This window comes from Squalius cephalus (assembly GCF_949319135.1).
Source record: "Squalius cephalus genome assembly, chromosome: 25".
NCBI classification, from domain to species: Eukaryota; Metazoa; Chordata; class Actinopteri; order Cypriniformes; family Leuciscidae; genus Squalius; species Squalius cephalus.
Window position 1 is genome coordinate 469,045 of NC_137146.1, and position 12,500 is coordinate 481,544.

The 12,500-nt window shown below is 40.6% G+C and overlaps 1 protein-coding gene across 1 annotated transcript in view; it reads right to left on the reverse strand.

Annotated features, from left to right (window-relative positions):
• The window catches only part of LOC307153699 (receptor-type tyrosine-protein phosphatase mu-like), a 187,369-nt gene that overhangs the window by 74,029 nt on the left and 100,840 nt on the right, over positions 1-12,500 (reverse strand). The window contains exons 6-9 of the mRNA XM_079863325.1: positions 11,850-11,862; positions 11,466-11,502; positions 7,823-7,897; positions 4,126-4,261 (exon numbers count right to left, since the gene is read on the reverse strand). Of these exons, the coding sequence (XP_079719451.1) occupies positions 4,126-4,261; positions 7,823-7,897; positions 11,466-11,502; positions 11,850-11,862 (261 nt within the window). The remainder of the gene's footprint in view (positions 1-4,125; positions 4,262-7,822; positions 7,898-11,465; positions 11,503-11,849; positions 11,863-12,500) is intronic.

The following is a 12,500-nucleotide window of genomic DNA, read 5'->3' on the forward strand; positions in this document are numbered from 1 at the left end:
TGAAAATATAGAAAAATGAGCAAAACCTGATATGGTGACACAAGTGACGAGTGCCTGCAGTGTGTGTGAGAGAGAGAGCGAGAGAGAGAGAGAGAGGCGGGGCTGTGGGCGGAGTCTAGAGTGTGGGTGGAGCCTATAGTGTGGGTGGAGTCTATAGTGTGGGTGGAGCCTATGGTGTGGGCGGAGTCTGGTATGTGGGCGGAGCCTAGAGTGAGGGCGGGGCAACTGTTAATACATCGTTAGGAGCGTCTCTAAGAAAACCAGGTCATACTTAATTAGAAGCAAACGATAACGAGGCTGTTACTGTGAAAATCTTGTGTCAATCTTTCAAAAAAAGCAAGTATCGCTCGTGTTATTAGACTTTATGTATTTCTAAAACCAACATTCCAGTCATCAGATATAATGAATTATAATTAATACCTTGAGAAAGGCTGATGGCAGAAACACTGGATTATCACTTGCTTTTTTATATCATTTTTTTGGGTAACACTTTACAATAAGGTTCATTAGTTAACATTAGTTAACTACTTTAGTTTAGTACTTTAGTACTTTTAACCCTAACCTAATTCTTCAGCATTTTTGAATCCTAGTTAATATTAATTTCAGCATTTACTAATACATCATTAAAAGCAAAGGTTGTATTTGTTAACATTAGTTAATGCACTGTGAACTAACATGAACAAACAATGAACAGCTGGATTATTATATCTTATTAATGAATAATAAATACTGTAACAAATGTATTGCTCATGTTAGTTCATGTTAGTAATGCATTAACTAATGTTTACTGATGAACCTTATTGTAAAGTGTTACCAGTTTTGTAACTTGCACCTCAACATTATTTACATTTACTTTTATTCACACATACATGTGTGTTTACATTGAATAATGCATCAATTTACTTGAGAATCGATCGATCTGATCGTGTCGAAAGCAACGTTTTCATTCAGATTTACACAAATGCATTACATTAATGGCACTGCACTTCTTTTTAATGCAATATTTACATGCACATTTTCTTATAAACAATTTACACACACTTGTGCTTTATTAATGAGGCTCGATTTCGCAAAATTAATGCATTTTCAAAGTTCGATCAGCTAAATGATCAAATATCGATCAGCACTCGACTGATTAAACACAAGCAGGGTTTAATGAGACTCTCACAGCTTCATTTTCATCTGCAGTAAAAGAGAGAGAGAGATGAGAGAGAGAGAGAGAGAGAGAGAGAGTGAGAGAGGGAGAGAGAGGGGAGAGAGAGAGAGAGAGGGGAGAGAGAGAGATAGAGAGAGAGAGAGAGAGGGGAGAGAGAGAGAGAGAGGGAGAGAGAGAGAGAGAGGGGAGAGAGAGGGGAGAGAGAGGGGAGAGAGAGAGAGAGAGGAGAGAGAGAGAGAGAGAGAGAGAGAGAGAGGAGAGAGAGAGGAGAGAGAGAGAGAGGAGAGAGAGAGAGAGAGAGAGAGAGAGAGAGAGAGAGAGAGAGAGAGAGAGAGAGAGAGTGAGAGAGAGGAGAGAGAGAGCGAGTGAGAGAGAGAGAGAGAGGAGAGAGAGGAGAGAGGGAGAGGAGAGAGAGAGAGAGAGTGTATTAGTTGTCTCTGTTAACAGTGAGTTCAGGCCGGACTCAATTACTGATGTCAGTGGAAATGGATCCCATCAAATTACAGTGAGATTTAACACGCCATGCCAAGATCATTACGCTAAAATGGCCGACGCATACAAACGATCCGAGGTAACTCGTCCAGTCAGCAGAACGGAGGAATCCTCTGCAAATGTTTGGCCATTTTGAGGCTCAACAGCAAAATCAATAGAGACAAACACCCTTATTCTGAGAGCGTAATGACTCTCATTAAAAACATATTTACTCGCCCGCCTTCACTTTACATCTCAAACCCCTGGAAACAGGCTCTGGATCTCAACTTCCGGATGTTTGCTCCTGAACACGCTGAGAACGGGATCTCATGTAAACTCGCCCTCGGCGTCTCGTTGGGACAAAAAAAACGCCTTTCATCATTTTTTTCGCTCTTATCTTTGCTTTTCTTTCACTCTTTTTTTCTTTTCTGCACAAGATAAGCTTGGAAAATATTTGTGCTGTTTCCCGTCGCCGGGTCATTAAAGCGTGCCGTTTGTTTGAGAGCAGAGAGAAAAAATTAATATTTCATCAGCCAGCATGTACTGGTGCCACAAACCGTGTAATGGTGCTTATCAGAGCGATCAAATCAATTATTCTGTGTTCAGCTGACGAAAGGGCCGACTGAGAAGCGCTCGACTTTCATGTGTTCGTGGCTCGATGGAACCGTGACGTGAAACACTGAATGTGTTCGTTTCTGTTCCCCGATCTTCACCTTCAGAGTCAGAACATCCTCAGCCAATGACGTGAGTTTGGGGGCGGGGCTATCCGCTTGACTGACAGCTGGTGGGAGTGCAGTGGTGCGTAAAACAATTAATCGAATAATTATGGCTGTTTGTGTAATAATTTTGACTTTTTATCTCAATTATTACTAAGTATGTCATAATATTGATTTGTTTCTCATAATTATGGCTTTTATCTCATAATTATGACTTATAATATGAATTATAATATATGAATATATCAATTGTGATGTTTAATCTTATACTATGTCATAATTTCATAATTTTGTCTTTTTATTCCAGACTTAAGATTTTTTATGCCATAATCATGACTTTTTATCTCATAATTATAACTTTTTATACCAAAATATTGATATTTATTCATAGACTGTACAAAATATGGACAAAGCGTCTGTGACGTCACCCATAGACTTTCTGAAGAACGGTTTTGAGGCCGTTTATGGGCGGTATGGGCGGCGCCATCTTGGAAAATCAAATGTTCAGAAAGGATTCAGAGGTGGTATGATGTGTTGTGTCAGATCATGGCCGAGACGTCAAATTTCAGGAATTCCACTCGGCGCAGCCTATGCTCGTTATTAGCTGTCAATCATGCTGTCAATCAAAGTTAACCACGCCCTTATTTGTCATACATTTTAAATCTAAATACGATCTAAACTAACGAGTTAGAAAAAAAATTCACCCCCCTCACAGTTGTCAGGCACTCGGAAGCTATCGAAAAATACAATAAAAGTCCATGGGACCAACCTGTAAAAACATGAATTTATGCTGTGAAAACGGACATTTTAACATGGGGTCTATGGAGATTTGCTCCCTTTTGGGACCTGCCCCTAGCGGATTTACGATGTATTGCAGTTTTTCGCACTTCCGGGTAGGCTTCATTTTTCAGATTAGAATGTTGCCGCTTGTATTTATTACATAATTTTGATTTAGTATGCAATAATTTAGTTTTTTCTTATAATCATGAATTTTTATATCATAATTATTACTTTGTATGCCAAAATATTGAATTTTATTACATTAGATTTAGTAGGCTATTATTATATATTTTTTATCATAATCATTACTTTTTACATTATAATTATGTCATTTTGATTTTTGTTATCTCATAATTGTGACTTTATCTCATAATTATGACTTTTCATGCCAAAATACTGACTTTTATTTCATAAATTTGATCTAGTAGTCCATAATCATGACTTTTTATCTCTTAATTATGACTTGGTATATCATTTTTTTGATCTCATAATTTTGATCTTTTATCTCATAATCATGACTTTTTATGCAAAAATATTGACTTTTATTACATAATTTTACTTTAGTAGGCCATAATTATGATGGCCTTTTTATCTCATAATTATGATTTACTAAAGCATGAGTTTTTTCTAATGTGATGAGAATGGGCTTCAATACCGCCACTCCAGTGAACTATATCTTCAGCTCCCTGCTGGAAAACCAGTTCAAACCAGCTCAGACCAGCTCAAGATGGTTTTGGAACATGCAGCTAAAAACCAGTCATTTGTTTCCCACGTTCAAATACGTTCTTGTATTTTTATGTTCAGAGTCACTATAGTGAGTCACTGGCAGTTTGAATCAACACCTCAGCCAATGATGTGAGTTTGGGGGCGGGGCTATCGGTTTGACTGACAGCTGGTGGGAGTGCAGTGGTGCGTAAATGACACACTTCGGCTTTAAAGGAATTAAACATTGATGTTAATCAGATCAGAGGTAATATAGTTGAGCGTAAGTGAAGCTCTTACCGTTTCTTCATGACCAGCACCACGCCGAGGAAGATGATGACGAAGAGCAGGACTCCAGCGATGACTCCTGCGATCTTCACTGTGTGATCCGTGTGTTTCTCCGGCTCCACGGCGTCAGGCTTACGGGTCGCAGCACCTGCAACACCAAACCAGTCAGTACAACACCAAACCAGTCAGTACAACACCAAACCAGTCACTGCAACACCAAACCAGTCACTGCAACACCAAACCAGTGGCATCGTTTACATGCTCCACTTGTGTTTCAGTCGGACTGAACTGGTTCTGATTGATGAATCTGACTGTAGTGTTTACATGAACGCTGAACATGTAATCGGGTTGATGTGTGTGTTTATATCTCACAAATTTCGGGATATATTTTTGGACATGCGCACACTGCACGAATATACAGAGTTTATAATATAATAACTACTCTCCTACATCGGTTCTTTATTTGTTTTAATCAGCAGACTTTAAGACAAATGGACATGTGACGCGCAGAACATCAGTGGATGAAGGAAGATCTATATAATGATGTGCTTGTTAGTAAAACAGGTTAGTGTTGGTAGACCATTAATCAAGTTAATCACTGGTTAGACTAGCCTGGCTTTGCTTGTAGAAAAGAGAACGACTTTAAGATCTGAGATGTTTCTCCTAGAGAGCAAAGTGAACGAGTCTCAGATGTTTCTCCGGAGAGATCACTGGAACTCGAGATGCATGTCGAGCCAAATATCAATTCTCAGCACTAAACGAAACACATTGTGGATTTGGGCCGGATTCGCTACATTTCCTCAGCCGTTACCATGGTGACGGCCTGACAGCATCCCTCAGCCGTTGCCATGGTGACGGAGGACGGTTGCCGGGTTTGGGTTTCTGTTTCGCCGCATGTGATTCTCAAGGAAGAACAACAACAGAAGCCCGAAATTCATGCTTTGATAAATCATAACATTTTAATTATGACATGCAAAGTCATAATTCTAACATAAAAAGTAAAAATTTACATTCAGATATGATGTTTAATCTTATTTTTATTTTGAACTTTTATCTTACAATTTCAACTTTTTTTCAATTTCAACTTTTTATCTCATAATTATGACTTTTTATGTCAGTATTTCATCATTTTGACTTTTGTTTCATAATTAACTTTTTAATCTCATAATTCAGACTTTTTATCTTATTTTACGACTTAGTATTTCATCATTATGACTTATTATGCCATAATTATGACTTTTCAATTATAATTTTGACTATCTCATAATTATGATTTAGAATTTTATCATTTGGATATTTGTCTCATAATTTACTATTTAATCTCATAATTTTGACTTCATCTCATAATTATGATTTAGTATTTTATCATTTGGATGTTTATCTCATAATTGACTATTTAATCTCATAATTATGATTTAGTATTTTATCATTTGGATATTTGTCTCATAATTTACTATTTAATCTCATAATTTTGACTTCATTTCATAATTATGATTCAGTATTTTATCATTTGGATGTTTGTCTCATAATTGACTATTTCATCCCATAATTGTGACTTTATCTCATAATTATGATTTAGCATTTTATCATTTGAAGTTTGCCTCATAATTGACTATTTAATCTCATAATTTTGACTTTATCTCATAATTATGATTTAGTACATTATCATGTGGATGTTTGTCTCATAATTGACTATTTAGTCTCATAATTTTGACTTTATCTCATAATTATGATTTAGTATTTTATCATTTGGATGTTTGTCTCATAATTGACTATTTAATCTCATAATTTTGACTTTATCTCATAATTATGATTTAATATTTTATCGTTTGGATGGTCTCATAATTGACTATTTAATCTCATAATTATGATTTAGTATTTTATCATTTGTTAGTATTTAAACACTGATGTGTGAAACGCTGCCTCTGACAGTGGCGGATGAGAGCTTCAGCTGGACTGGGAATATTGAAATGTAATTTAAACGGGATGAGCTTGTCATGCGCTGCGGTCTTTAGTTCAGGGTCTGCCGGGTCACATCGATTCCTTCGAAGGACATCAGCGCTGAATAAAAAGCAGCTAATTTAGTGACTACTGCTCCAGCGTTTATTTCCCGCAGTAAAGGTGTGTATTCAGCGCGCAGATTCGGCTAATAGAAAGTGACCTTCTGCGGGAAGCAAAACAGGCGGGATCAAACGAGGCTCGTCAGACGAACGTAACCCTGAAAATCCTCAATTACCTTTCAACCTGCATCCATTCACAGCTAAAAGCAATCGACAAACACAACTAAACATTCAGTCCCGGGTCACATACACACACACACGGAGCAAATATATACCACAGAGCACTATAAACAAGCAATGAAAAGTTGCACAGATTTTATAAAACAACAACAAAAAAAACATGTCCAGCTGATATTTCACTCTAAAAATAAAATTAAAAAAATGTATGAATTACATTTGGCATAAGAACATTATGAATAGTGATTGAAGAATAATATATATATTTTAATGACGTTATTTTCACGACAATTAAACAAATATCCTCAATTGTCATGACTGTAATGCATCCAGATGGCTTTAGTTTTGAGATTTCTCAAGATGATTCTCATTACTACAAAATCATGATTTATTTATTCAAATCTGCATAACTTTAGGGAAGTACAACAAATACTACCATGATATATGAACCAACTGAAAAAAACAACTAAATGTTGTTATAATTAAAAAATACTATAAATAAAAAATATACAAATTAATAAAAAAAATAAAAGAGAAATTATTATAAAATAATAAATAATATTTGTATAATGTATAAATTCCATAAAATATAAATATAATAGAAAATATAAATATAAAAATAAAATATAATAGAATTTGATATATATATATATATATATATATATATATATTTCTTTTTAATTCTGGAATGAAGTATGATCTAGACATGAACACACAAAGCAGAAACTGGACTGGTTTAACAATCACACACACACACGCACGCACTCATAGACACACACACACACGCAAACCCTAACCCTACCCGTCACAAACACACACTAACTCTACCCCTAAACCTACCCTTCACACACACACACACACACACACACACACACACACACACACACACACACACACACACACACTAACTCTACCCCTAAACCTACCCTTCACACAAACACTCACACACACACACACACACACACACACACACACACACACACACACACACACACACACACTAACCCTAACCCTACCCATCACACACACACACACACACACACACACACACACACACACACACACACACTAACCCTAACCCTACCATCACACACACACACACACACACACACACACACACACACACACACACACACACACACACACACACACACTAACCCTAACCCTAACCCTACCCATCACACACACACACACACACACAAACACACACACACACACACACACACACTAACCCTAACCCTAACCCTACCCATCACACAAAACTTTCTGCATTTTTACATTTTCAAAAAACTCATTCCGAATGATTGATGATCTGTTTTCCTCATGGGGACCAAAACACACAAGGACAAGCATTTTAGATATTGGCATCTTTTTGGGGACATTTTGGGTTTACCAGGACACACATACACACACACACACACACACACACACACACACACACACACACTGATGTGGACGGTGGTAGTTCTGACCTGTTAGTTGGCTGTCGCCGGCAGCGGGTGCGATTCGCACATATGGTGTGGTGAGCTGTGTCACAATAATGGCAGCTAGAAGAAGAGAAGAGATCCAGCCAACATGCAGAGAGAGAGAGAGAGAGAGAGAGGGGGAGAGAGACAGGGAGAGAGAGAGAGAGAGAGAGAGAGAGAGAGAGAGAGAGAGAGAGGGAGAGAGGGAGAGAGAGAGAGAGAGAGAGAGAGAGAGAGAGAGAGAGAGAGAGAGAGAGAGAGAGAGAGGCATTCCTTCATTCACAGGTTATTAATGCAGAGAGAGAGACACAGGCTCCACACAAACCCTCGCGAGCGGCCGCTTTACGGACAATCACATGATCAATCCTTCGCTAACACTCATAATTGATCAGAAGTATGGCATCATTAGCATAGCAACTGATCTATAGTGAGCGAATGTGATGGACATCCGTCAAGCTTCGGCCAGAACGGCGGCTCACGAGGGCTTTAGAAAAGAGCTCGAGAAAGACAGAAAGTTTTATTCACATGCTCAGTGAGAATTAATAGCTTGACATTGAAGGTCAGTGAATTATTGCATGTACATTTTGACATGTGTGTGGCACGGCCGAGTTCCTCAAAAAATATGAAAATACACCCTTCAAGACATTCGGTAACCAGTGGAGTCAGAAAAATCAACTCAATTCAAAGAGAAAACAAGATAATTGTTCTGACTCCACTGACAGATATTTGCTCTTGTTTTAAGCACAAACTCACTTTATTTTGATACATTTTTCATTAAACAAGACTTAATATCTTCAATCATTTTGCTTTTCCAGTAAATGAATCCTGATTTAAGAATGTTTAGATGTTTGTGCTGGAAAACAAGACAGAAACACTGAGGAAGAAGCTCATTTAATAAGTGTGTGTGTGTGTGTGTGTGTGTGTGTGTGTGTGTGTGTGTGTGTGATGATTGACAGGTATAAACAGGTATAAAGGCCGTCAAAGCTCGTAGTAGAGACTGCAGTTTGAAGGACAGAATGACTGTGTTTCTTCACCCGTCCTTCTCACATAATCGCAGGTTCAAGGACTAAATCCACATCTAAAACATCTCAATTTGTCGGTAAGCACGGGTGACGCTGAGGGAACTCTTCGCGTGAGGACGTCGTGAAGCACATGTGAACGTCAGAGGCGGGTGACGTCACGAACCAGGGAACTATAAAGCTGCCCGGAAACACAGCAGCGCTAGCTTCGTAACGGTCTGAAGTAGCGCACTGTGAAACTCTCCCTGTCATATTTGGTGTTGTTTGTCTTTATATCTCTATATATAAAGTCATGGCAAGCAAGCAGCAGTTTAGGATGTGTGTGCACCCCTGCCCGCGTTATTTAACGGGTGGACACACACACATTCTCTGTGTATCTTGTTTGGGTGAGGAGCCAGCGCTCAAGGGAAATAGGGACTACGGGACTACCTCGACGCCGAGGTCTACCGCTTTTCCCTGTGTATCTATTCCTGTGTATCGGATTATAAAGAGCACGGTTATGGGGAGATGCCAAAAGTGAAAGAGACGCTCGTGAGCTATCTCTCCCTGAGGCGACATCTTCCCTAAAGGGCCCGGCATTACCCACTGAGCCAGTCAGAACCACGTAAAGCTAACTCTGCCAGGCTGCAGCTCGCCTTCACAGTTTCTGCAGGACTACCAAGCCGAGGAGACATGGACGAGGGCGGGGGAATTGGTCCTGACGTAGTTCGCGAACACAGATTTATCTCTCAGGGCCACCAAGGAGACGGCTAAATCCATCGGCCGCTCTATGGCAGCCCTGGTGGCCACTGAGAGGCATCTGTGGCTCAACCTCAGCAATATTAAAGAGAAGGACAAGAATTGTCTGATGGACGCGCCCCGTCACCTTCTGGCCTCTTCTGCGACGTCGAGAGGTTCCAGGAGTCAGGCAAGCAGATGGCCGCCTTCCAGAAGCTCCTCCCCATTGCTCTCATATCTAATATCCCAAACATCTAAAGCTAGCTCCTCACACCATGCCCCCCAGAAGCAGAGCGTAGCCTCCTGTAGCTTTAGACCACAGAAAAAGGGTATCAAATACAGTTCGGGTTAGGGTTTATGGGGTTCCTATCCACCGTGGTGGGCCTCGAGCAGGTCCTGGTAATGGAACAAGAAGTGAAAACTCTGTTAGAGAAAGGGGCCATAGAACACGTACCTCTCTCCAACGGGGAAACCGCGTTTTACAGCCGGTATTTCATAGTTCCAAAGAAGGACGGGGGGTTGCGTCCCATTTTGGATCTTCGAGTTGTGAACGAGTCTGTCATGCAACTAATGTTCAGCGTAGCTTATCTGCTGGCCTCTTCTGCGACGCTGGTAATTCAGTCGTCGAGAGGTTCCAGAGTCAGGCAAGCAGACGGCTGTTTTCCAGAAGCTCTTCCCCCGTCACTCTCATATCTAATATCCCAAACATCTAAAGCTAGCTCCTCACACCGTGCCCCCCAGAAGCAGAGATTAGCCTCCCGTGCTCCCCCTCAGACAGGGACAGGGAGGGCGCTCTCAGCCGCAGTCTTCAAGGGATAAGATGGATCTGAGGACGTCATTATCTCCAAAGAGGCTGCGGGAAGAGGTCCTGACGCCCGAGGGCTCAGGCCAATGAGGACAGCCCCCCCAGTCAACGGTTCGCCGTTAGAGGGCGTCGGACTGATTGCACAACAACAACCAGAAGCCAGTCTCGAGAGTCTGGTACCACTAGTAGAATTGTTGGCAGTGTGGAAGCTAATGCCAAATGTTTCTCGTTGGGTCCTGCAGACCATAGAAAAAGGGTATCAAATACAGTTCGGGTCTCGCCCGCCCAGGTGTATGGGGGTCCTATCCACCGTGGTGGTCCTTGAGCAGGTTCGGCCCCCTAACAAAGGGTCCCCTGCATCTCAGCAGAGAATGAGCGTGTGTGATCTCACTGGCTTATGAGTCGGTCGGACAGCCTTCACCTTTGGCTGTCCGTTCCCACTCGACCTCCAAGGCCCTTACGACAGGAGTTGCTCCCCGAGATGTCTGTGATGGCTGAGGGTGGTCCTCACCGCACACATTTGTAAGGTTCTACTCTTTGAACCTGGACTCTACACCAGGGTCCCAGGTGCTCTCGTCCTAGCGCTGCTCTTATTATTTCACACTGGACAGACACTTCTCGTTAAGGTGGCATTGGTATAGATGTTGCCTCAGCGTCAATCGACGCATCGTGAGTCCCATTGAAAGGGAATGCCTCGGTTACGACTGTAACCTCAGTTCCCTGAAGAGGGAACGAGACTCTGCGTCACCTTGCCATATCTCCTACGTGCCAGTCAGCGACTACTTCAGACTGTTACGAAGCTAGTGCTGCTGTGTTTTTGGGCAGCTTTATAGTTCCCTGGTTTGTGACGTCACCCGCCTCTGACGTTCCGCCACACCGGAATACATGTGCTTCAAGACGTCATCAGGCGAAGTGCTCCCTCAGCGTCAATCGATGCAGCGTCTCGTTCCCTCGTGTGAGTGTGTGAGTGTGTGTGTGTGTGTGTGTGCCGTGAATGCTCAGCTAGTTTTCCATTCCGAACACAGTCAGAGTCATTCCCGCAGACATGCTGGAATCATTTAGGGAACATGTTTCAATCAGTCACTCGATTACTCTCACACAGACCCACCTTTAGTGGCCACACGGACACAATCGATCTTAGTTTCCTGAGAGAGAGAGGGGGGGGGAGAGAGAGAGGGGAGAGAGAGAGGGGGGGGAGAGAGAGAGAGAGAGAGAGAGGGGAGAGAGAGAGAGAGGGAGAGAGAGAGAGAGAGAGAGAGCAGGGGGGGGAGAGAGAGGCATTAGATTAGTGAATATGAACACATTCAGAGCATTTTCTTCAAAATTACTGCTGTTTTTCACCTGTGATCTTGACAAAATTGTTTTTTTTCCCATCTATTTTCAAATGGCTTTACATATAATCATGATGTTAATGTTTATTATATCCTCATAATACATTTGTCTCATTTTCCTCTAAAAACACACAAAAGTCATTAAAACGAGATGAATTTACTTCAGAAGCAGAACTGCATGAGATCAGGGAATATTTCCTAAATTAAGTCAATTTTTTGCTCCATTGTGAAAGAGCTTTTCCGAGCGCTGTGAGATTTACACTTAACAAGAGAACAATCGACAAACAAATGAACTCAATTCAGGAATTATTGTCTAAAAACAAGCATGCATGATTATCTGGCTTCTCAAAGTAAATTGATCTTGTTTTTAAGGCCGTTTATGTGTTTATCTTGAGAATCAAGAACAAGTTCTGCTGATTGAGCAAATGAGAGAAAGCTCTGGAGATGATTTACTAATATTAAATCCATACAGTGAACATCTGCCGTGTAAAATAATACACCAGTAAAAGACTGCAAAAATAATAAACCTGCACTGCAAAGAATTCATACTTTTGTCTTGTTTTCCAGCACAAATATCTAAAGAAATATCTTAAGAATCTAAAGCACATCGAGAGAGAAATAAGAGAACATGAAACGATTAAATGCAACAGAAAATCTACACAGATAAAACACAGAGCTGAAGCTTTTCCACAGCAAAACAAACTTCACAGAATTAAAAAATGCTTTTTAATGGGAAAAAAACTGCTACATAAAGAATAATGTTAGATTAATAGTTGCATTTGATTGATATTACTTTGAAAATGTTATTAGAA